This window comes from Euprymna scolopes, chromosome 5 (genome assembly GCF_053919585.1).
Source record: "Euprymna scolopes isolate OS-2025 chromosome 5, ASM5391958v1, whole genome shotgun sequence".
Lineage (NCBI taxonomy): Eukaryota > Metazoa > Mollusca > Cephalopoda > Sepiida > Sepiolidae > Euprymna > Euprymna scolopes.
The window spans coordinates 83,558,186-83,581,964 of NC_136486.1; the positions used below are offsets into that span (position 1 = coordinate 83,558,186).

A 23,779-nucleotide genomic window follows, 5' to 3' on the forward strand; every position below is an offset into this window, starting at 1 on the left:
GATGTCAAGCAAACTGAGAAACCAAAACAAAATATTTATAAAAACACAGCTTAATAAAAAAAAAAAATAGCTAGTGTGTAACTTATCACAGAAATTTGTCCTCAAAATCACAGCAACTAATCAAGTCAAGTACCATTTGCCTTCCGGTTTTATTCAGTGAGATTCTCACAGGTTCATTCTAGCTGTGAAGCCTATTTCTGAAGATGCTAGTTTCCTCTGACCATTATCTACGTCCTGATAATCTTCACCACCACACCACATATCAGTAATATCTGAATCTCGATATTTCTATTTACCATTTATTATATCTGAAACAAATACAATAGGATTGGATGATAGCTATTGAAAATAATGTATAGTTTTTACACAAAATGTTTTGAAGTAAAGTTTTTTTTTTTTTTTTAATTTTGTTGATACATTATAATAAACTGTTATGTTCTCTCTCCCTCTCTCAGTTTAATGAAAGATTAATTGGTTTTTGTTGTCCCTCTATATTAAAAAATAAAGAAAAATCTGTATGATGTACATACATGTGATGAAGCAAAAATATTATATTCTAAAAATCACAGAAATTGGGTAAGGTAGTTTTATTTTATAAAGAAAATAATTTTTTAATGATTAATGGGAATTCATATGAATTACATCATGAATCCTGCAAAGTTTGAATTATTGTTGAGTTATCTCTGTTGCTCTTTGAGTTTTTTCAAAATGATGGACAAAATAATCACTCCTCCAATACTCACAAAATTTTATTTTCTTATTTAAAAGTAAAACTACTTGATGAATTTATGTGATTTTGGGAATATATTTTCATTTCATCAGTGGTATGTACCTCATACAGATTTTTTTTAATGTTTTTTTAATATAAGGGGAATTCTGAAAAATAACCAATTGTGGATTGTTTAGCCTTATTAATCATAACCTTTGAAATAAAAATATTCTATTAAAGAGATTTTATTTCTAATATAATTGCAAAACAATTTCACTTGATTTATTTCAACCATTTGTGACAACAATATTCATGATTTGATTTTTTTTGTTTTGTTTTGTTTTTTTTAACTAATATCTTTTGCATCTAAACCCCTCTTCCTCCTAATTCACTGTTTTTTTTGTTGTTGTTATTTTTACAAAGAACAATTTCTTTTTTCTCTTAAGCCTATACAAATAATCCTTTTTTTTTTTATCTCATCAGTAACATTTTATCAATTAGTGTTCATTATTATTTTCAAAATAATTTTACATAATCTAAATATTTTACATATTTTCAACTCAAATGCTATGATAGTTCCATACATAAAATGACTACCTTATTTTTTTATTTTTTTTTTCACAATATTTGATTTCATCTTTTCATTATATATTTTTCTTTTTTCTTAAAATTTGTCTTGTAACAAGTCAAGCTTATTCTTTGCAAAACATTTTTTCATTTTTCTTCTTTCTATATAAATAAAATCTTGATTTTCATTCTTCATAAGTCTCCAACTGAAGAGGATCCTATATTGGATGAAAAAGTCCGGAAACTTTTGGAGATGTTCCCAGCTTCATGTCAACTTGAGGCATTTCATTGTCTAAGTTTGGCTAGTGGAGACATGGACGAAGCAACTCAGCTGATTTTGGACCGTCAGGAATGTGGTGAGAGTATTGTACCAAGTGCTGAAAAGGTTTCATTCAAAGTTTATTTTTAAAGAAATTGATGAATACTTGCATGTCTGTGAGCTATATATATATATATATATATATATATCAGTGATGGCAAAACTATATGTGAAGATATTTTGTCTTGACATATTTATAATGTCTTCTACTACTTCTAATCATCCATATTTGTTATTTACATAGAATGCTTTTAACAAAACAGATTATGCAGAAGTTGAAGTTTCCTTTCCTTTTAGTGACTTTCATTTTGCCATGGATATTCTTATTATAATTGTGTAACACTTTAAGCATAAAATTGACTTTCCTTATTTTGTTGTAGCATTGTTAGTGAAATAACAAGACAAATTCTGCCTCTATAGAGAAATCAGACTTCCTGCCATCATAGTTATTTGAACAGAATATCGTTGGACGTATACATTGTTCTATCCTGAAATCAGTCCTTCGTTCTATGAACTCTGTCAAATTACAATTAAAATAGCTTGAACTCTGAATAATTTTGTGATTGCATCCTTAATTATAAATAAACTGAAATAATAGATATTTCTAAGTTCTAGACTAATTGATATGGCACCATTAAAAGAAACAAAACTTCATGTGTAATGAACAAGTTGTGAGCAAGACCTGAAATCTGAAAACTTTTATGAAAATAAAAATTAACACAAATTTATTCAATAATAACAAATAATACGGGATGGAATGATAAAAGTGTCACCCTAAAAAAAAACAACACTACACCTTTATTTTAAAACTTTTATTGAAAAAATCAATTCCGGTAACTTGATTATGTAGTAGAGCTGATATCTATTCAATGAAGCCGCCTTCAGCCTCAATACGAGCCTGGAATTAGGAGCATGCACTGATCCACAGGCACTGATGGGAGCTCAGCTGGTAGAGGCGATTAGGCTGGCTTTGGTGTTATGAGAGCTCATGTTGGTGATGTTCTTGACATATAACCAAACGAAGTAATCAAGATCGAGGAAGGAGGAGGGCCAGTTAGAGAAGGGTACAAAGTACTGGGTCTCTTTGGACTTGTGGGCCAGCGCCAATTTCTGCTGCCAGACCTAGGGTTTGCCAGTGGCCACCTGATTGCACCAAGGGATCACCACACTCTTCAGCACATCCAGGTACACTTTATTGTTGACTTTCAAGCTGACTTCAAAGATGTGAGGTGGCATGATGTGCCCTTTACTTGAAACCACACCAAAGACCATAAACGTGACCAGAAATTTTGTTTTCATCACTCCCTGATATTCATAGCAATCCAGCGATGCATTTTGAGGGTACTGGCAATGGCCCTGTTGTCATAATTTGAATCTGTAGAGAGTATGAGTTGTACAGCAGTGCATCTCTGATCTCACTGATTGAACATTGTGTTACTTGCAGACATGATAGAAGGCTTCTATCGCTGTTGGGATTTGTACACAACTGGCCAACGAGTATATTGTCTGCAACAAAAAAAGAAAACTGGTTTTCACTAAATGGAAACAAAATCATGTCTTTTCTAGAGCGACAATTTTATCATTCCATCTTGTATTGTTTTTATTTTATTTATTTTTTTCAATACATGTGTGTTGTGTTATAACAACTAGGTAATAGCGACTTTTTTGCATGGGAAAGATATCAACAAGGGTTTTATCACTCAATGAGGAACCTCTCCCTGGACTTTAGCCATCTATCTCTGTCCCGAGCTATTCGTTGCCATGTGGGACCCATGTGCTGTATCAGGTCATCTCTCCATCTCGTTTTTGGTCTTCCCTTTGGTCTCTTGTTCACAAGGTGTCCATTCCGTTGTCCTGATAGACAATCTGTTGTCATGTTGTCTGGCTACATGTCCTGCCCATCTGTGTTTGGATGTTTTGATGGCAGTATTGATGTCAATAACTCGTTTATTGGTGGATCCAGATGTTTATCTTTCTGTCTTATAGAGTGATGTCTAACATTATCCTTTCCATCTTCCTTTGTGCTACTACCAAGATTTCACTTTGGCGAGTTGTCAGGGCCCATGTTTCACTATTGTAGATCATCACAGGTAGTACATATTCATTGAAGATCTTCCCTTTGATTGACATATTTATTTTTCGGCTACAAGGGTAGCATTGGGATGTACAGCTTTTGGGAAAGTGGAGAATATCATATTGCCTTTATCTCAGGAAGGAGATCTCCATCTTTCGTAATTTTCTTTCCCAAGTAGTTATAGCTTTCAACTTCTTCAATGGTCTTTCCATCAACAATTATTGGTGACTTGGTAGCGTGCTGGTTTAACATCACCTTAGCCTTTCCAAAATGCATGTTGAGGCCAACCGGCTTGCTCTCAGAGTGGATGTAGTTAAGAATGTCTTTTAGTTCCTGAGGAGCGTGTGCCATCAGTACTATATCATCAGCGAAGATGAGATGTGACAGGTGTTCGCCATCAATGTTGACTCTCCTACCCTCCCACTTAATCCGTCTGATCATCGCATCCTGGACACAGGCTGTAAAGAGTTTTGGCGAGATGTTGTCACCTTGTCTTGCTCCCCTCTCCAGCTTGATCTTGTTGCTGTCATGATGTAGCTTTAAAGTAGAGGTAGCCCCACTGTACAGGTCTTTCAGCAAGGTGATGTATGTTGAGTCCTTGTTTCTCAAGGGCATTGAACAGTGGATCAAACTCTATAGAGTCGAAAGCTTTTTCGTAATCCACAAAGGCAAAGCACAATAGGATCTTGTACTCATTGGCTTTCTCTTGCAGTTGACTGACAGCCGAGATATGGTCGATGGTGGATTAACCTGCTCTGAAACCTGCTTGTTCTCGCAGTTGATGACTGTCCAGTGTCCCTAGCATACGTCTTAGCAAGACTTGTGAGAATACCTTATATGTCACTGGCAGAAGGCTGATTGGCTGATAGTTCTTAATATCTGCAGTATTTCCTTTCTTATGAATGATGACCACTGATGCAGTTTTTCATTTATCTGGAACTTTTCCATTAAGCAGTCTTGTAAACATCTCAACAATGGGTTCACCACTGCTCTGTAGTACTTCTGCAGTAACACCATCCTCTCCTGCAACCTTGCTTGACATAATAGCTGCTCTCACTTCCGATAGGAGGAAGGTGTTCCTCAGATTTGTTCAGTGCATGAAGGGTTGGAGGATGTCCTGGTTGTCTGGTGGCATAGAACTCCTCGCACCTTGAAACAATTCTGTCTAGGTCATGGATGAGAGTGCCAACTTCTTCTTTTTTGATAGGTGATGTTGTTTCTGCCGAGACGCTGCCCTTTTTTCATGGTCTTAATGCCTTTGTTTACTTCAATGACTTATAGTATTTGTTGTTCATTGAAGTTTGAAATTTCTTTCGCCATTCTGCGTCTCAGTGTCTTGCATATCTCAAGCTACTCCATGTGCATTTGTACCTCCTCTTCTCATCTGTTGTTGTTTCTCTCTCAGCTGTTTTGTAATTGTAGACAGTTTGTCTGGTTTCTGTGGTTTGTATTGACCAGCTGTTTCTAGTGCGGCCTGACTGATCTCTGATATCACTTTGTTGTAGTCAGTGTTTGGATCTTCTGATGTTGCTAGCACCTCAAATCTGTTGGATAGTAGCAGCTGAAACTGTGATGACTTGTTTGCTAGATCGTGGGTGTTTGGTTTCTTGTGCCGCTTGATGAGCTTTGTCCTCTCTAGCTTGATGTCTATGGTAAGAGACATTCTGATCATTTGGTGGTCACTCCCTGTGTTTAATCTGTTTATAGCAGAAACATCAATCACAGTGTGTGGCCTGTTGGTAAGGAAGAAGTCAATTTCATTCTTTGTCGTGCGATTAAGGGATATCCAAGTCCAACGTCTGTTTTTTGTTTTTCTTAAAGAGCATGTTCATGATCTTTAACTGGTGGTGTTCTGCAAAGTTAACAAGGGTGTCACCTCTGCTGTTCCTTATTCCATAACCATATGGACCAGTACTTGATTCAGATGTATTTCCTATTCCAACCTTGGCATTGAAATTCCCCCATAAGGATGGTGTGACTGACTTTGCTGGTAAAAAGAAGTTTATCGACATCTTCATAGATCATCGCAACCTCTTCATCAGTATGGCTTGTTGTTGAAAGGCAAACCTGGATGACGTACTATTCCTTGTTGATCCTGATAGTGAGCTGTGCCACTCTGTCTGAAGTTTGTTATGTTTCTTGCAATATTCTTGTTGACCACAAAACTGACCCCATTGTAAGAGGTGTACCCACCCTTATAGTATAAGTAGTGTCCGCTGTTATTAAGGATGAGACATCCTTCACCCTTACGTCTGGTTTCACACACTCCTATAACATCAAATTTGATCTTCTGTAGTTCATCCTCTAATTCGGTGACTCTAACGAAAGATATATATCACTAAAATCATAAAACTGAGAATATAAAAGTTAGCTTTTCAATTGTATTATTTAATGAATTAATGTTTTTTTCTACTTTCAGAGACTTTTACATTTTCAAGCTCCTGTTCAAGATGACAAGAAAGTTCGGGATCAAATGTTGCAGAAGTAAGTTTTTTTTGTTTTTATTTGCTTTTAATTAATGTGCCTCATATTTCTCATGTAAAAGAAAAAAATTAATGGTATGAAGGTATTGGTATGATAACAAAAGTAAAAGTAGATGGTGGAAGTGCAGGAAACTTCTGTCATGACTAACTAGTAGACATGTTACTGTTGTCAACTAGGTATATGTTTACAGTGTGATGATATGGAAATCTGCAGGTTGAAGATCTATGTGGTCTGGAGAGAAATGATATAGCAGATGTGTAATGAGTGTCTTAAAGGTAGGATTTTTCATAAATAAATCAAAATGCATTCTAGTAGATGTACTTTAATCAGTAAACTAAGTTTTTAAAGAGAGGATTTGTATTTAAAGAAGTCATTTATTGAAATGGCTTATTTGCTTTATAAGAAATTAAAATGCATTACAGTGGAATAAATATCTTAAAGAAACAGCTAAGTGTTCTGTTTGGCTAGAATATGATAATAATAAAAAAAGGAAACCCGTGAATGTAAATTATAAAATGTAAATCAAATTGTTGATAAACTTAGTTGACAATGTAAGAGCTGCTATTATTATGAACTGTATTATAAATTTATGAGCTTAGCGAAGAAGGACTTGTATTTGCGTCAAAATGACTGATGAATATGGTGTGTAGTGGCAATAAATTGGGTAGTTATGTTGCTATAACAAGCACTGAACCAGTTAACGCTACTATTACCGTCTTGTACTGTATGCCATGTTTTTTTTTAACCATATGAGTGTGGAAGAACAGAATGAAAATTAAGGATTAGTTATTGAATCATACAGAAGGTAAATAATATTAAGAAACATAATCCTTCAAGATTGCTATAATACAGTATATTAAGTGAAATATATACAAAAGCGGTGGTATCAAGAGTGTTTGTATTTGGAGATAATCAAATTTGTTTAGAATGAATAAAAGTAAAAAGTGTTTGATAAATGTGAATCTTTTATTCCAGTAAGTCAGAATGTAAAAGATATTTGTATTAGCCATTCAGAATTCATTTGAGAGAGAGAAAAAAATGTAGGTAGAGGGAGTGTTCTTTATTTAGGACTAGCGAGGGGTACTCGGCATTGCCCGGATGTTTGGAGGTGTGTGTGGTTTGGGGTAAATCAAAACTCGAGGGGTGGGGGGTTAAAATAAAAAAAAATGTTTTGGTAGGTAAGTATGAAGATCGAACCCGAACCCTTGAGGCAAAGTTGGAAATTAAAGTGTGAAAAAAAAAAGAGTGCGATGTTAACCATTGGGCCACCGCGAGATGCTAACGGAAAGACGTTTGAATTTATTTAATTACTTCAAGTAGCAGGTGCATGTTTTAATGACTTAATGAGGTCAACTTTTGACTGCGGGGTAGCATTTCATTTAGTGCGGGAATGCTTTTTTAAAAAAAATTTTTCCCAAGACATTGGGGGTAGGGAGAAACAGTTCCACTTGTCGAAATTGAATAGCAATTGTCTTCTGATATAAGGAAATAATATTTCCACTTCAAAGCTGATTGCTTTTTGACATTTCCGGCGATTGAGACCGGAAAAATAATGCAAGAATTAGTGTCGCTTTTATTTCGGAAAAACCCACATGCGGCGAGCAAAAACTGTTGAATATTTATCTTCCCGAAGTCGAGCAAATTAAGTAGACAGGCGAGCTCTGAGATATTACGATTTACATGTAATATAAAAAGTTTTAAAAAGTTGTTAGGCAACCGACCGCTTCTCTGAAAAAAGCCTTTTGTAGACATACAGAAAAAGCGAACACACAAACACACATACATACAAATTCGCTTTTATATTTATAGATAAAAGTATAGAATAACATACAATAAAAATTAAAATACAAGTGCTACAAAAGTATACGTCTTCCCAGTGTACAACATTGGTGGCAGTGGTAGTAAACCTGAATGCGATTAAAAATTCCTTTGTTTTTTTTTTGTTTTTTGTTTTGTTTTTTGTGTTAAGAAAAATAGCCAGAAGGACTATGTACAAGAGTGGATAAAAAGTTCCAAATTTTTTAATGACAATAAAATTATCAACTTTGAACAAGGTAAATATGGCAAAATACTTCACTGGATGTTTCCCTACAATCAGTTTCATGCAAGCCTTTGTATTGTAAAGATCCTCTAAAAGCTGCTTTTTTGACCATGGAAAACAGATATTTTGAGATATGATCAAATTTTTGGTAAAACTCGAATGGAACACAGATCATTGAAGTTTGGGAAAAGTTTATGAAATTTGTGTGCTAGAAAAGACTACAGTCTAGAAACAGATTTAGCAATTCACAAAAGGAAGAAATGACTTTGGTGATGACCCTTGCTCAAGAAGACCAGGAACTTCAAAAAATGACAAAAACATTGAGATTGTTCAAATTTAATTGAAGAAGATCAGCCAATAAGTGTCAGTCAGATAGTTATGTCTCTCAATTTGGGACTAAGCAATCTTTCAGCACGATTAGTCTTCTACATGTTGCAGCCTGGTCAACAGAATCTTCAAAATGATCTCTCCTTAACATTAATGAATAAATTTGAAAAAGATGAAGGGCAATTTGTGTTGAAAATTATCACTGGAGATCAAACTTGAATTTACCAGTGTGATTCTGACTCAAGAAAAACAGTCAAAGTAATGACTTCCACATCGATCTTCAGGACCGATCAAGTTCAAATCTTAAAAGTCTGTTCAAAAAGTGATGGCCATGGTTTTCTGTGATTCTGAGAGTGTAATAATAATAAATTACCTTGAATCAAAAAATAGTAGCAGTTTATCATGCTGATGTTTGAAAGAAGTTAAAGAATGCTTTGATTAAAATAAAGGGAAATTTCATGATGGGGTTCTGTTTCATCATGACATTCACCAGTGCATTATTCAAAGGTTGTGCAGGATGTTCTTTGATGAGTAATGCTTCCTCAATCACCATATAATCCCAATTTAGCTCTATCAGACTTTTCCTTTTTCCTAAACTTAAAGAAACCCATTTTAATAATCTAGAAGCAAATCACATGCCACTACTTGGCTTGGGAAATGTCTTCCAGAATTTTATAAGGACAGTCTTTGAACCTGGAAATATCAACTTGAAAAGTGTAACTACAGTGTGGAACGATAAAATTGTCACCCTAGAAAAGATGACATGATTCCATTTCCGTTTGATGAAAACCAATTTTCTTTTCTTTTTTTTTTTTTTGTTGCAAACCATCTTCTAGTTGGCCAGTTGTGTACAAATCCTAAGAGTGATAGGAGCCTTCTATCATGTCTGAAAGTGACACAATGTTCAACTAGCAAGATCGGAGATGTGCCGCTTTACAACTCATGCTCTCTACCGATCTAAATTTTGACAACAGGACCATTGCTGGCAGCTTCAAAATGCATCGCTGGATTGCCATGAATAACAGGGAATGTGCCCAGAGTATGAAAACAAAGTTTTCGGCTTCAGTTATAGTCTTTGGTGTGGCTTTAAGTGAGGACCACATCATGCCACCTCACATTTTCAAAGTCGGCTTGAAAGTCAACACCAAAACATGCCTGGATGTGCTGAAGAGTGTGATGATCCTCTGGTGCAATCAGGTGGCCGCTAGCAGACTCTGGGTGTGGCAACAGGACTCTGCGCTGGCCCACAAGTCTAAAGAGACCCAGGCTTGGTTTCAGGAGTGCTACAACTTTGTACCCATCTCTCACTGGTCCTCCTTCTCTCCTGACCAGAACCCGCTGGACTACTTGGTTTGGTTATACATTGAGAACATCACCAACATGACCTCCCTCGACACCAAAGCCAGCCTGATCATGTCATCTGCTGAGTATTTGTTAGGGCTTATGGAAAAGGTATGCTCCCAGTTCCAGACCTGTATCAAGGCAGTGATTTAGGCGGAATAGATGTCAGCTCTACAACATAATCAAGTTATCTGAATTGATTTTTGTAATAAAATTTTTTAAATAAAGCTGTAGTGTTGTTTTCTTTGGAACAACAAATTTATCGTTCCACCTTATATGTTGCAAAATAAGTTCATGTTTATATGTTTTTTATTTTGTTTTTTCTTGCAAAATAAATTAATATCGTGAAAATTTTGCCAACTCTTGATCTACTCTTGTATAAAAATTGATGAATTTTGAAAGCAAGTTCCAATAATTGGCCAAAAACAATGCTAAAGTAGCTTTTAGTGAAAAAATTACTCTAGTGTAAAATTTTATCTTGTTTACTACACCCCCCCCCCCCCAAAAAAAAATTCAAACCCGTATATTTTGACTCAAATTCATAAATTTAATTCTAGGCTTTTTTTTCATGTTATGAAGTAGATTCTGCGGATGAAAAATTGGAACCATAGTCTTCATTAACATGTCTTGGTCTACCAAGGAAAATACATTTTTTATGGAAGTCTATTTTACCAACAAATCATACACGGTCGGGCAAGTAAATTTTAAGAAAAAGTAGAAATGCTTCATCAAAAAGCAGAATTTTTGAATGCTAAGAAGCTTAGAGAGCATGGTACTGAGCAAAATTTTAATTCTAAAGGTATTCTCGACACTCATTCTGGTCGGAGGGTAAGAGGCGTGTTTTCAGATCAGATTTTCATTTATATCCTTATCAGATCCAAATAAGGTAAAATCTCACAGAGGCTAACATGACAAAATGTGATGTTTGAATGGCTTTGTGATACAATCAAAGACAATGTAGACTTTTTGGATTATGTTTGGTTCTCTGATGAAGAGCACTTTCTGCTGTCAGGACATGTCAATAGCAAAAATAATGTTTACTGGGGTAAAGCACCTCCGGAAGAAGTCTTACAGAGACCGTTACACTCAGTAAAGTGCACAGTATGGGTAACCATTTCCAAACATGGCATAATCGGTTTGTATTGATTTAGAGATGGAAATGAGAGGGCTCAAATGGTAAATAAGTGTTGAGAAAGTTCTGAGCATCACTCTGACGTCACAAAGGGACTGATCAAGATGACCAGTGGTTCCGGCAAGATGGGCCCCTCACACACACACACACACACAGACATTAAATCACACTCTGAACTGGCTGAGAGAGCGATTTCAGGAAAGGCTGATCAGCAGTAAGTGTGACGTCAATTGGGCACCTTATTCAACAAAATTCCCCCACTTCCAGATTTTTATCTGTGAGGCTATGTGGGCCATAACAATCCTCAAACAATTGATGTGCTCAAGGCTGCAATTGCAGAAAAATCAAGGAAACCCCTAGAAATGAATGCAAAGCATTCTAGATTGAAACTTTTAGGTATAATCATATAGAAGTCTGAGTGTACAAAATTAGAATTATTTTGCTTTATTTTTGTAGAAATGATGAAAAATAATTTATGGGTTCAGTTTTTTTTTTTTTTTTGAAGCAGTAATAAAAAAAAGTTTGTGGGTTCAGTTTGTTTTTTGTAGAAGTAATAAAAAAAGTTTATGGGTTCAGTTTTTTTTTTTTTGTAGCAGTAATAAAAAAAGTTTGTGGGTTCAGTTTGTTTTTTGTAGCAGTAATAAAAAAAAAGTTTATGGGTTCAGGTTTTTTGTTTATGGGTTCAGGTTTTTTTTTTGTAGCAGTAATAAAAAAAGTTTGTGGGTTCAGTTTGTTTTTTGTAGAAGTAATAAAAAAAAGTTTATGGGTTCAGGTTTTTTGTTTATGGGTTCAGGTTTTTTTTTTGTAGAAGTAATAAAAAAAGTTTATGGGTTCAGTTTTTTTTTTCTTTTTAGAAGTAATAAAAATTTATGGGTTCAGTTTTTTTTTTTTGTAGAAGTAATAAAAAAAGTTTGTGTGTTCAGTTTTATTTATTTTTTTTTTTTTTTCTTTTTAGAAGTAATAAAAATTTATGGGTTCAGTTTTTTCTTTTTTTTTTTGTAGCAGTAATAAAAAAAGTTTGTGGGTTCAGTTTGTTTTTTGTAGAAGTAATAAAAAAAAGTTTTTGGGTTCAGTTTTTTTTGTAGAAGTAATAAAAAAAGTTTGTGGGTTCAGTTTGTTTTTTGTAGAAGTAATAAAAAAAGTTTATGGGTTCAGTTTTTTTTTGTAGAAGTAATAAAAAAATAGTCTATGGGTTCAGTTTTTTTATTTTGGTAAAAGTAATAAAAAAAAAGTTTGATAGGTCCCAGTTTTTTTTTTTGTAGAAGTAATAAAGTATATGGGTCCAGTTTTTTGGTAGAAGTAATAAAAAAGTATATGGGTCCAGTTTTTTGTAGAAGTAATAAAAAAAAAGTTTTTGGGTTCAGTTTTTTTTGTAGAAGTAATAAAAAAAGTTTATGGGTTCAGTTTTTTTTTTTGTAGAAGTAATAAAAAAAGTTTTGGGGTTCAGTTTTTTTTTGTAGAAGTAATAAAAAAAAGTTTGATAGGTTCAGTTTTTATGTAGAAGTAATAAAAAAAGTTTGTGGGTTCAGTTTTCTTTTTTGTAGAAGTAATAAAAATGTTTATGGGTTTAGTTTTCTTTTTTGTAGAAGTAATAAAAATGTTTATGGGTTCAGTTTTTTTTTTTTTTTTTTGCAGAAGTAATAAAAAATGTTTATGATTTCAGTTTAAGTTCTGAGATATTGTGTTGAACAAAGATGGTGGCGTAGTTCAGATCAGTAACCAAGATGGCGGCCAAGAATCAAATGTGGTCCGTGGCATAGTTAACGGCGAACTGATTGAATCCAAAATTCGACAATTTTTATAATAATTTTGAAACGTTTTCATTGGTTGTTTAGCACAGCCGGTGGTTATAAAAATGATTGGCGAATTCATTCGTCTCATACCCCACTTAGGAGTCAAAAACATGTTACAGTTTTTTTTTTGTAGAAGTAATAAAAAAGTTTGTGGCTTCAGTTATTTTTGTAGAAGTAATAAAAAAAGTTTAATAGGTTCAGTTTTTTTGTAGAAGTAATAAAAAAAAGTTTGTGTGTTCAGTTTTTTTGTAGGAGCAATAAAAAAGTTTAATAGGTGCAGTTTTTTTGTATAAGTAATAAAAAAGTTTGTGGGTTTAGTTTGTTTTTGTAGAAGCAATAAAAAAGTTTGTGAGTACAGTTTTTTTTGTAGAAGTAATAAAAAAGTTTTTGGGTTCAATTTGTTTTTTGTAGAAGTAATAAAACAGTTTATGTGTTCATTTTTTTTTTTTTTGTAGAAGTAATTAAATAAAGTTTATGGGTTCAGTTTTTTTTGTTGAAGTAATAAAAAAAAGTTTGTGGGTTCCATTTTTTTTGTAGAAGTAATAAAAAAGTTTGTGGGTTCAGTTTTCTTTTATTTAGAAGTAATAAAAAATGTTTATGGGTTCAGTTTTTTCTTTGCAGAAGTAATAAAAAAAGTCTATGGTTTCAGTTTCTTTTTTTTTAATAAAAAAAGTTTGCTGCTTCAGTTATTTTTTGTAGAAGTAATAAAAAAAAGTTTGTGGCTTCAGTTTGTGTGTAAGTAATAAAAAAAAGTTTGTGGCTTCAGTTTTTTGTAGAAGTAATAAAAAAATGTTTGTAGGTTCCATTTGTTTTTTAGAAGTAATAAAAAAGTTTATGGGTTCAGTTTCTTCTTTTTTGCAGAAGTAATAAAAAAGGTTATGGGTTCAGTTTTATTTTGTAGAAGTAATAAAAAACGTTTGTGAATTCAGTTTGTATTTGTAGAAGTAATAAAAAGTCTGTGAGTTCAGTTCGTAGAAGTAATAAAAAAGTTTGTGAGTTCAGTTTTTTTTTATAGAAGTAATAAAAAAAATTATATGGGTTCAGTTTTTTTTTGTAGAAGTAATAAAAAAGTTTGTGGCTTCAGTTATTTTTGTAGAAGTAATAAAAAAAAGTTTGTGAGTTCAGTTTTTTTGTAGAAGTAATAGAAAAAGTTTATGGGTTCAGTTTGTTTTTTGTAAAAGTAATAAAAAGTTTATGGGTTTAGTTTGTTCTTGTAGAAGTAGTAAAAAAGGTTTATGGGTACAGTTCTTTTTTGTAGAAGTAATTAAAAAAAAGTTTGTTTGTTCCATTGTTTTGTAGAAGTAATAAAAAAAATTTATGTCTTCCGTTTGTTTTTTAGAAGTTATAAAAAAGTTTATGGGTTTAGTTTTTTTTTTTTTTGTAGAATTAATAAAAAAAAGTTTATGGGTTCAGTTTTCTTTTGTAGAAGTAATAAAAAACGTTTGTGAGTTCAAGTTTTTTTTTGGTAGAAGTAATAAAAAAGTTTGTGAGTTCAGTTTTTTTTGTAGAAATAATAAAAGTTTATGGGGTCAGTTTTTTTTTTTTTTTTTTTGTAGAAGTAATAAAAAAGGTTTATGGTTTAGTTTGTTTTTGTAGGAGTAATAAAAAAAAGTTTGTGGGTTCAGTTTTTGTAGAAGTAAAAAAAAGTTTATGGGTTCAGTTTTTTTCTTTTTTAGAAGTAATAAAAAAAGTTTGTGTGTTCACCCTATATGTTTGGTTATGTTGGTTTGCAGCATATCAACTCCTTTTGTGTTATTTATTGCTGTATCCAGTCATTTCAGTAAGTTTTTATGCTTCAAATTCTTATATATTCAAATGGTTTTATTCATGCTATACATATGAAGTGTCATGTCATACCACTGAAAATGTTTTTTTACTAGTAGATTGTAGTCTTCGCCAGATGAGAATGGACCTATGCATAATGATAACAAAGGTTAGCTACATTTCTTAAAGCTTCCAGATTCAAGTCTAATGTAGTAAAATAAGAAATCTTTATATTACCTTCTTCAAACACTGTATATTATACTTTTGTTCCATTATCTTTTGGTCCAACTACTAATTCCACCATCTAAAAGAACTGTCTTTTTCAGTAAAACCAAATAAACTTTTTTATTTTGAAAACTTTTATCCTTTCAATTTAGTAATGATTTAAACAAAAATATATTGCAACTCTAAAAATATTCAGAATTATTAAGAACAGAAAATATTCTCAAGTTTTCTGTATCCACATTTCATTTTTAATACATGCATATCATTTTCTTGTTTTTCAAGATATGCGTACATTGATGAAGAAGAAGATAAAAAGAGTTACCGACCAGCAGCACCAAAAAGTGTAAGTTATATAACATTTTAATTAGCATAATAATTTAAATGTGTTAAGTTCAAAATTTGTTCTCTTCTTTTTTCTTTTAATTATTTTAACAAAATTATAATCAATTTTTATATTTCATTGGTGATACCTTGTAAAAAATTTTATTTTCCTCCAGGTACCGAAAAAACTTGTGCGTTATTTAGATAACAAAGTGGTCAGCACCAAAGGAGAACGTTTTACTCTGTTCAACAAAGATGACGATGAGGATTCTTTAAAGAAAACTTTCATAAACTTAAAACCTTCCAAAAAGTACAGGTTCCATTGAGGTTTTTGGAACTTAGTTTTCAAGGACTTCTTTCATTTTTCAAACAAGTTATTTTTTTTTCTGGCTTCAATTACATATTTTAACTTCCAAGATTTTCTTTAGCTCTGGCACTTAAAACTTTCACATGATCTTCTGTCCCCACCCACCTCTTTTAGTAAGTGAATTATGGATTATATGCTTTGTCATTTTTCATTTTCTTTAAGTTATTAATACTTAACCATGTTATCTATAATGTTAATAATTATGTTATCTTAAACTTATTTAAAAAATGGAAAGAGTTGGACATTTTACTGGGTAAATTTGATTTGTAAATGTTTGTTTTTCTTTATAAATTTTCCAAATTCGTACTTTAATCCTCTTATATAATGGATCAATTTAGTAAGTGAAATCATAAGACGTGAAATAATGTCAGTCATATCATAAATATTTAAAGCTAATTTTTTCAGTAAAAAATGTTCAATGGTAATGATTAAGTAAAATAGAATATTAAAATATGTTTTATTTTTTAGTTTTAAAGAGGAAAAAGCTTCACACTTTAATAGGAAAATATTCACTAAAATTACAAAAATATCGTTTTTATAAGCAGGTTCAAATGAAAATTTTACTGTAATTTAACTTTTTTTAATCGTGAAAAGCAATTATTTTATTTGAATAAAGCGTAAACCTTTTTCAGCTATCTACATTTTAAAAATATGGGTTAAAATTTGTTAAAAATAATATTAAATCAACAGTTTTGTATTATCTTAATCTATATATAAAAAAATTTTGGAATTATTTCCAATGTTTTTTTTTTTTTTTTAACTATTTTTTAACTTTCAAGTATAAGGTTTATATATACATATGGTGTCGAATGTCAATGAGACTAGCAAGCTCTACTAATGAATGATGTGTATGTTTCAAATTCATTTTAACATAACCTCTTTGTTGATCAAATTCAGGGAAATGGATCAACCTGTTTTATGATGTTTTTTCCTACGTGCTCCATTATGATTTATTTAAGATTTCTTAAGTTTCTTTTTACTTAGCCTTCTCTACAAGGGTAAAGTTAAGTATTCAGTTGGTTTGTGAGGTAAGTCAGAAAAATCCAGCTCGTCAAAGAGCATGAGAACAAAAAATAGCCAAAGAATTGGATAACAATGAAATATTTTCTATAATGTCTCCATAGGAATGAGTCTGAAATTAATTTACATAATTATCATAATGTAAAACTTATACAAATTAAACCATTTTTACTTTTAATATAAATTTATTCAATTTGTTGAATAGGAGCCAGTCACCAATTTGTCCTTATGCCTCAACCATGCCTCGACTGATGACGATGATGGTGATGGTAATAGTCACTCAGTCCATTATCTTTAATTTGAAGGGTTTTTGTTGTTCATGCTACAAAGAAAATTGTCCTCAATAAAACTAAAGACAGTACAAAAAACATTCACTAGGTTATTGGTTCTTCAAAAGCTAATCTCAATGAATTGTGGTTAGAGTTAAGTAGAGGGTGATGTCTAGACACAAGCCGCTGACTGACACGTTTAATGCTGCCAAAATCCTGATTTAAAAGAATAAGCAAACTGGAAAAGAAGTCCCTTTACTCCTGAGGATGTCACCATCTCCTTACATAATGAAAGGTAAACAACACACACTCTCCTTCTTTTACATTCTCCAATATTATTAATTCTGTAATTTATTTTCTGTTAATATTATTATTTAAAAAATAGTAAAATTTCCTTTTATAACGTATATAATAAAAGGCTTATACTCTTAACTAGTAGCACTATATCAAGCTGTAAAAGCAATCTAACACGTTCCGAATAACAAATGATTACAAATCCTAATCGTGTTACATTTGTTGGAATAAAAAATAAATAAATACGAAACATAAATATAAACACTGGTTTAATCTAGAATTCACCATTTTATACATTTTGTCTAAAAGAAAAACATGAATTATAGACAAACTAGTTGAGTATCAATATTAACTATATTCTTTAATAAATAAACATATAATCTAAACACTTGAATGCTTTTAGAACATTTTTTTCTTAAACCTACTCTCAAGTATGAAAACAATAAACATGTTCCATTTAGATTGGATTTTCAAATATGTTCATCTTTGCATTTTTTTTTATTATCTTAATACAATATGTGCAGAATGAATGAAAGAGTATTTTTTAATACCAACATTCAGTTTTGTTTGAATGTAACTCATACAAAGGGAGATGATTCTGGTTCAACCTTTTGTTATCCCAATTTTTAAGCGTATTCTGTATAAAATTTTCTTGATCCATTTGTAAAATGGTTGTTTTTGTTATTGAATAACCTATTGGATTCACCTTTCACCTTTTATCAACACAATCCAAATGAATAAACTCAATTTATAGAAATTGTTATTCTTGTTTTGTTTTTTTCTATAAAATATTTCATTGTAATCCCTTTGAATATTAAAATGACACGTTTTGTTCTATTTCTATAATTTTTTTATTGGAGGACTGGACGGTGGTTGTAAAAAGAGTGGATGTTAATATTCCCTTCAGTTTCTATCACGAGTTAAAATATTTGAAACATTAATTTAAAATTATAAACATTTCATTCATAACTTTGTTTTAAACAGGAAATAAAATCTTTCTCATTTCTTCATATAGATACATTAACATTTTGATAATACTTATTTATCTTTGAAATATGACTGTAAAGGAATGAAAAGAAAGAAGAAATCAATGTTCCTTTTTATTTAAAATTAGATCAGTTCCTCTAAAGACAGGAACATTTGAAGACTAAATATTTATGCAGGAAATAAAACAAATATTGCAGAAGAGAACTATTTGTTATATTAAAATATCAAATCAAAAACCAATAACAAGCTAGGTTAAAGTAAGTACCGACTATAGTCAAGGGTGATGTTAGGCTCCTTTTTTCATTAGCTACTACATCAAGGTGTTAGAGTTAGGATGCCATTCTATTGTCAGGATTACTCCATTTGCCCTTGATGTAACCCTTATTTTTAACAAGGAGACGTCAATACTATTTTTTAAGTAGGATTGAACCCCAGTCTCTCGTCCCATTAGCAAACACTCTTACCATTATTCCAACTGGGCCGGTTAACAGTACTAAATCATAGTTAAATAAATGTCCTTTTGTCGCGTGTTGAAACTGTATGTACACACACGCATGACGGTCTGTAGCTAAAACGTGATGGGATGAAGCTGTCAAAACTGATGTCGCTGGAGGTGAATAGGTTAAATAATTGACCCTCCAAGCTGTCTGGATTGAAACACCTGCTAGAGAACAGGTCAATTTATATGAGCAGGCAAAGCACAAGAGTCAATCAGTCAAAAAGTGACAATAGCACGAGCTGCTGCTTAATCTACCCCCTCCTGCTTCCTCCTCCATCTACCACTTTGAAGTGCGCACCTGAAGCAAGAAATAAAATAATTTTATACATTTTAACAAACGAATTTGTGTTGCGAATTTGTTTTTCTTTGCTGACGAGAAACTACTAGTGCTCACTCATCAAGTATGTTAATTTAGTGCTCGTATATGACCAGTTATTCTAACAAAGAATGAAGGAGCTTGGAGGAAGAGAAGCGTGAATAAGAAGGGTCCTTTCAGTCGTGAAAAACCAAAACAAGACAAGGTAGGTGACATTCGAATTTTTTTTCTACCCTCGTGTTTCTATCCGAAAGAAAAAAAAAAAAAAAAAATATATATATATATAACAAAAAAAAAAACAGCTCAAAATTTTTTTCTTTAATGCTTATTTTTTTCTCTTTCATATTTTGTTACAAAATTTGATTTTGAGTTGTATTATCTACTTTTGTCAGTAGCATACAATTGTCATAATAAAGCAGCAACTATTTTCAAATTTTTCCAGGCTCTGACCTCAGAATTGAAAAAGGTAGTGAGGTAAGTTACACGATCGATAAGAGGGGAATCCCTTGTAAGGAAAATAGTGTTGTTGGAAAATACAGGGAACGGTGGATGATGTAGAGTGGTACTTTAGAATGACCGGAGCAGTGGATGAGGAAAATGTCAGATAGCTCTCCTAACCACAAGAGGCCTGGTTGGGCAATTCATAAATAGACTCCTGTTAAGCAATGAAAGTTTAACATGGGCGAAATTGAAGAGGTCCTTAGAAGACTAGTATGGAATTGTCACAAACCTTAACAAACACATAGTTTAATTAGCAAATGTGAAACAGGGTAGCTTAGAAGCGATACAGGATTATGTGCAAAGGATAGTTAGACTAACAGAAGGTGCTTATAATGGGATAGACCCAGGAAGTGAACTAATTAGAAAACAGGTACTGGGATTCTTTATAGAGGGTCTGAGGGATAGGGATGTGAAGATGGCTGTAATGAGACACGAGCCACAGGATCTTCAAGTGGGTTATCAGAAAGCCCTAGCAGAAGTTAAATGGAAGACCAGGCTTGATGCAAGCCAGGAGTATGAAAATGAACCCGTGGAGATTTGTCACATGAATTCCAGTAAGATTATGGGTCCAGCCAGTCCCTCAAAATATAGAGATAGACATAAAAAGGGAACCAAGTAGATTGTAGGGGACCAGTATTTAAAACTAGAGCTAGGCAGGTAATTAGGTGTTACTGTTGTGGTGAGGTGGGCCACATACAGAAATTCTGTCAGAAGCGTATCCAGGGATACCTGATGGACGGAACAAGAGCATACCAATGCAACATGGTGCATCAAATTCCATTTTGATTAGAATTGTGGGAAAGAATTATAGAGCTCTGGTGGATATAGGAGCAGAAGTGTCAGTAATAAAGAGTGTTTTTAAAGCACTTAGACAGGGACTTGAACTATGTGATAAAAACATTAGTTTAAGAACAGCTAATGGATCCCCATTAATTGTAGAAGGGCTCGCTCGATTAAGAGTAGAGATAGAAAGATAGTAACCACCAGAACTTCTTTGTTGCAGAGAATCTCGACAGAAGTTTGATACTAGCCCATGACTGGCTTAAGAAAAATAGGGTGAAGAATATATAGCTTTGGAAGATGATGCCAGTATTTCATCAATAGTTAAGTTAGCACAGAAAATTATCTTAAAAGCCAGCATCTGCATACATGCATGACATGGGTTTTAGAAATGGTCAAAGATTAGAATATGAGATAGAGCAAATAAGCAGTGAATTTGTTAACAATCTTAACGGGATATCAGTAGCTAATGCAGTGGTAAAGGTTGTAAGTTTCCACTGCTTATAATGAACAATACCAACCAAACAGTCACCTTGGGAAGGGATTGCCAAATAGCTAGGTGTAGTGCGGCTGGTAACATTACCAAGATTACCATGCCGGATGAACAAAAGAATGAGAGCTCTGAGAATAGTTTGAAACAAATAAAAGTACCTGAAGAATTCAAGTTGGAGGTTGATAGGTTGCTGAAGCAGTATAGAGATTTATTCGTTATTGAAGATAAGGGCTTTGGCCAAACCGATATTGTGAAGATGCATATTGATACTGGAACGCATGAGCCCATACAGAGATGCCAGTATCAAACACTGCTAAAGCAAAGAAACTTGGTAGACTATTGTTGAAATGATGCGGGCAGGTCTAATCGAGAGATTGAATAGCCTTTTGAGTTTCTCGGTAGTGTTAGTAAAAAAGGACAGTAGTAAAAGATTTTGCGTAGATTTAAGGGCTTTAAATAAAGTTATGAAGAAGTATGCCTAAGCATTACTGATCATTGATGATATATTAGCCTCAATCGGGTCGGCAAAATGCTTCTCAAAATTAGATCTAAAGTCAGGGTACTGGCAAGTTAAATCAAATAAGGATGATAAAGAGAAAACTGTGTTCACTTGCCACCAGGGTTTATTTCACTTTAACATGTGATGCTGTTTGGACTCATGAATGCCCCCCAGAGTCTTCCAGGAATTTAATTCCATAGTTCTACAGGAACAGGAAGATTATGTATTACCATATTTGGATGACATGTTATTCTCAAATACAATGGAAAACCACTTAGATCACATATTCAGTTTACATAAGCACAATATCAGATTGAAAGCCACAAAGTGTGAGTTTTTTTTTAGGAAAAAAGTTCAGTATCTGTGATTCAGAGTAAGTGAACAGGGTATACAACCAGACCTAGACAACGTCAAATCAATAAAATCGGTTTCAACTCCAACTACTGTGAGGCAAGTTAGAGCTTTCATCGTTATGACGTCATATTACCAGCGATTTATAAAAAAATTGTTTTGAGATCGCCAAGATGAGTAATATGCAAGTGATCTATGGGACATGTGTCAGCCTTTGATAGCCTAAAAACGAAGCTTGCAGATATGATTGTATTGGCTTATCACGATCCTGAGAAGGACTACGAACTGTACATAGATGTTTCTGATCATGTGATTGGGGCAAGTTTGTGGAAATGGTCTATGATCAGAGGGAGGGTAAAGAGGTGGGAAAACTAATTTACTTCTTAGCCCATAAATTTAGTAATATACGCGATACACTATGTCCTTAATAAGTTGAATCAGTACTTGCATAGTGTGAAGTTCACCATCTATACTGATCACAGACCCCTAGAATATTCATGAAACTCACTTATACAGAATAGAAAAATACTGATTTGGCCTTTGAGTATGGCTGGCTATAACTGCACCATACAGTACCTGAAGGGAAAGGACAATGTTTGTGCGAATTTCTTGTCATGTACTGTAGATTCGAGCTGAGACAATGATGATCCCCTGGTAGAAATAGATTGTAGAAATTACTAGATAAGTGCAATAAACTCAAATTGTTTTGAGCCAAAAGAGTTTGTGTTATATAATAATTAGTATTGCACAAACGTCCTGCATTATTGTGCTTCAATTTAACAAGAGGCAGATAAGGAAATTTTATATTTAAACATGCAGACGAAGAATAGTAAATCGTCCAAAATGGAACAAAAAGTTCATAGTGATGGACGAGATAGTGTATTACTTGTTGCAACCCGATGATGAACCATTGATTAGGTTATATGTACTGCCACATCTTAGAAAAAGAGTGCTCGTGCAGTAGCATGACAATAATGGTCACATAGGTGTGGAAAAGACATTTCATGCCATTAAGCAAAAATATTTCTGGCTGTCTTTATTTAAGGAGGTGAATGATACATAGGTAAATGTATTCTGTGCCAAACCAGAAATCTGAGGAAGCAACAACCTTGAATTCAGGAATGCGATTTGCCTCCTTTTCCTTTTCAAAAACTGGCATTGGATATTTTCAGGCCCAACCCAAAGACGCTTTCGGGTAACCAACACATAGTAACGTTCATCGGTATGTATAGTGGTTGGCCAGAGGCTTTTGCGATCCCTAATAAGAAGGCAGAAATGGTGGTGCATTTGTTGTTGGATGAAATTTTCCCAAGATTCGGGCACCATTCCTGTTGTTAACAGAAAATTGGCCTAAAAATATTTTCAGTATTTATGACATTGTTTCTTCTCCTCCGAGTTTTAAAAGGACTCTTTTGAAAATATTCAGATGTTCAACCTAACCATTTGACTGTGGATGGAATGGTAGTATACGAATGTGGTTGATACAATTTTGTTGACAAAACACGGAAAATTTTGCTGAACAAAATGTAAAGCCATTGGTCCAAGGTCTCAGGAATGCCAAATCTGCTAAAATTTTTTTAAGTTTGGAAATTGTTTTCTTCGAAAGTAATGTATGCAGTTGGAAAGATCTGGGGCCATTTGCTGTAAGCATCTACAATAATGAGTGGGTCCTGCAAAATCTATGTGAAAACATGACCAAGGGGAATCTGGAACAGGCCATGAAGAAAGTGCAGATTTGCAAGGTGATTTAGCTGCTAGTTGGAATTTGGTGCAAACATGTGCAAGGTCTTCTAGTTACTTATCCATATTTGGCCAATAGGTGTGACCACCACTCCTTACTTTCCAAAATGAAATTGTTTGAGGATCCTGTTTTGTAAGGATGAAGGAATAATAACCTGCTTAGCAAAAAGAATTGCACCATTAACCTCAGAGATGGAATATTTCTGTTTATTCAGGGATAGTGTTGGCCACTTGGTAATGTGATAGCTGATGACTTTCTGTAGTAGAAGGTCAGAAGCTGTGGCTTCTTTAATCATATGTGAAGTAACTGGTAGTTCCCTTATTGTTGCTGTGAGTATGGAATAGATTTCTGGTTCCAAGGATATACTGCAACAACTGAATCTTCCAGTAGTTTTTGGTCTCATTAAGGTATCTGCATGTCCAATTGAATTGGTTGAAAGGTACTTTATTGAGAAATCATAATCTAATAGTAGTAGCCCATAATTAGAATTGATTGACGGTATACATGAGAATACCGTTCTTGGATCCAAAAATGTGTTCTAGAGGTTTATGATTTGTGACTAATG

General features: G+C 33.1%; 1 protein-coding gene across 1 annotated transcript in view; it reads left to right on the forward strand.

Annotated features, from left to right (window-relative positions):
* LOC145276900 (CUE domain-containing protein 2-B-like) overlaps positions 1-17,810 on the forward strand; it is a 53,188-nt gene extending 35,378 nt beyond the window's left edge. Inside the window, exons 6-9 of the mRNA XM_080128346.1 lie at positions 1,476-1,661; positions 6,089-6,153; positions 15,059-15,119; positions 15,274-17,810. Of these exons, the coding sequence (XP_079984472.1) occupies positions 1,476-1,661; positions 6,089-6,153; positions 15,059-15,119; positions 15,274-15,423 (462 nt within the window). The 3' untranslated portion in view covers positions 15,424-17,810. The remainder of the gene's footprint in view (positions 1-1,475; positions 1,662-6,088; positions 6,154-15,058; positions 15,120-15,273) is intronic.
* Positions 17,811-23,779: the final 5,969 nt, after the last annotated feature.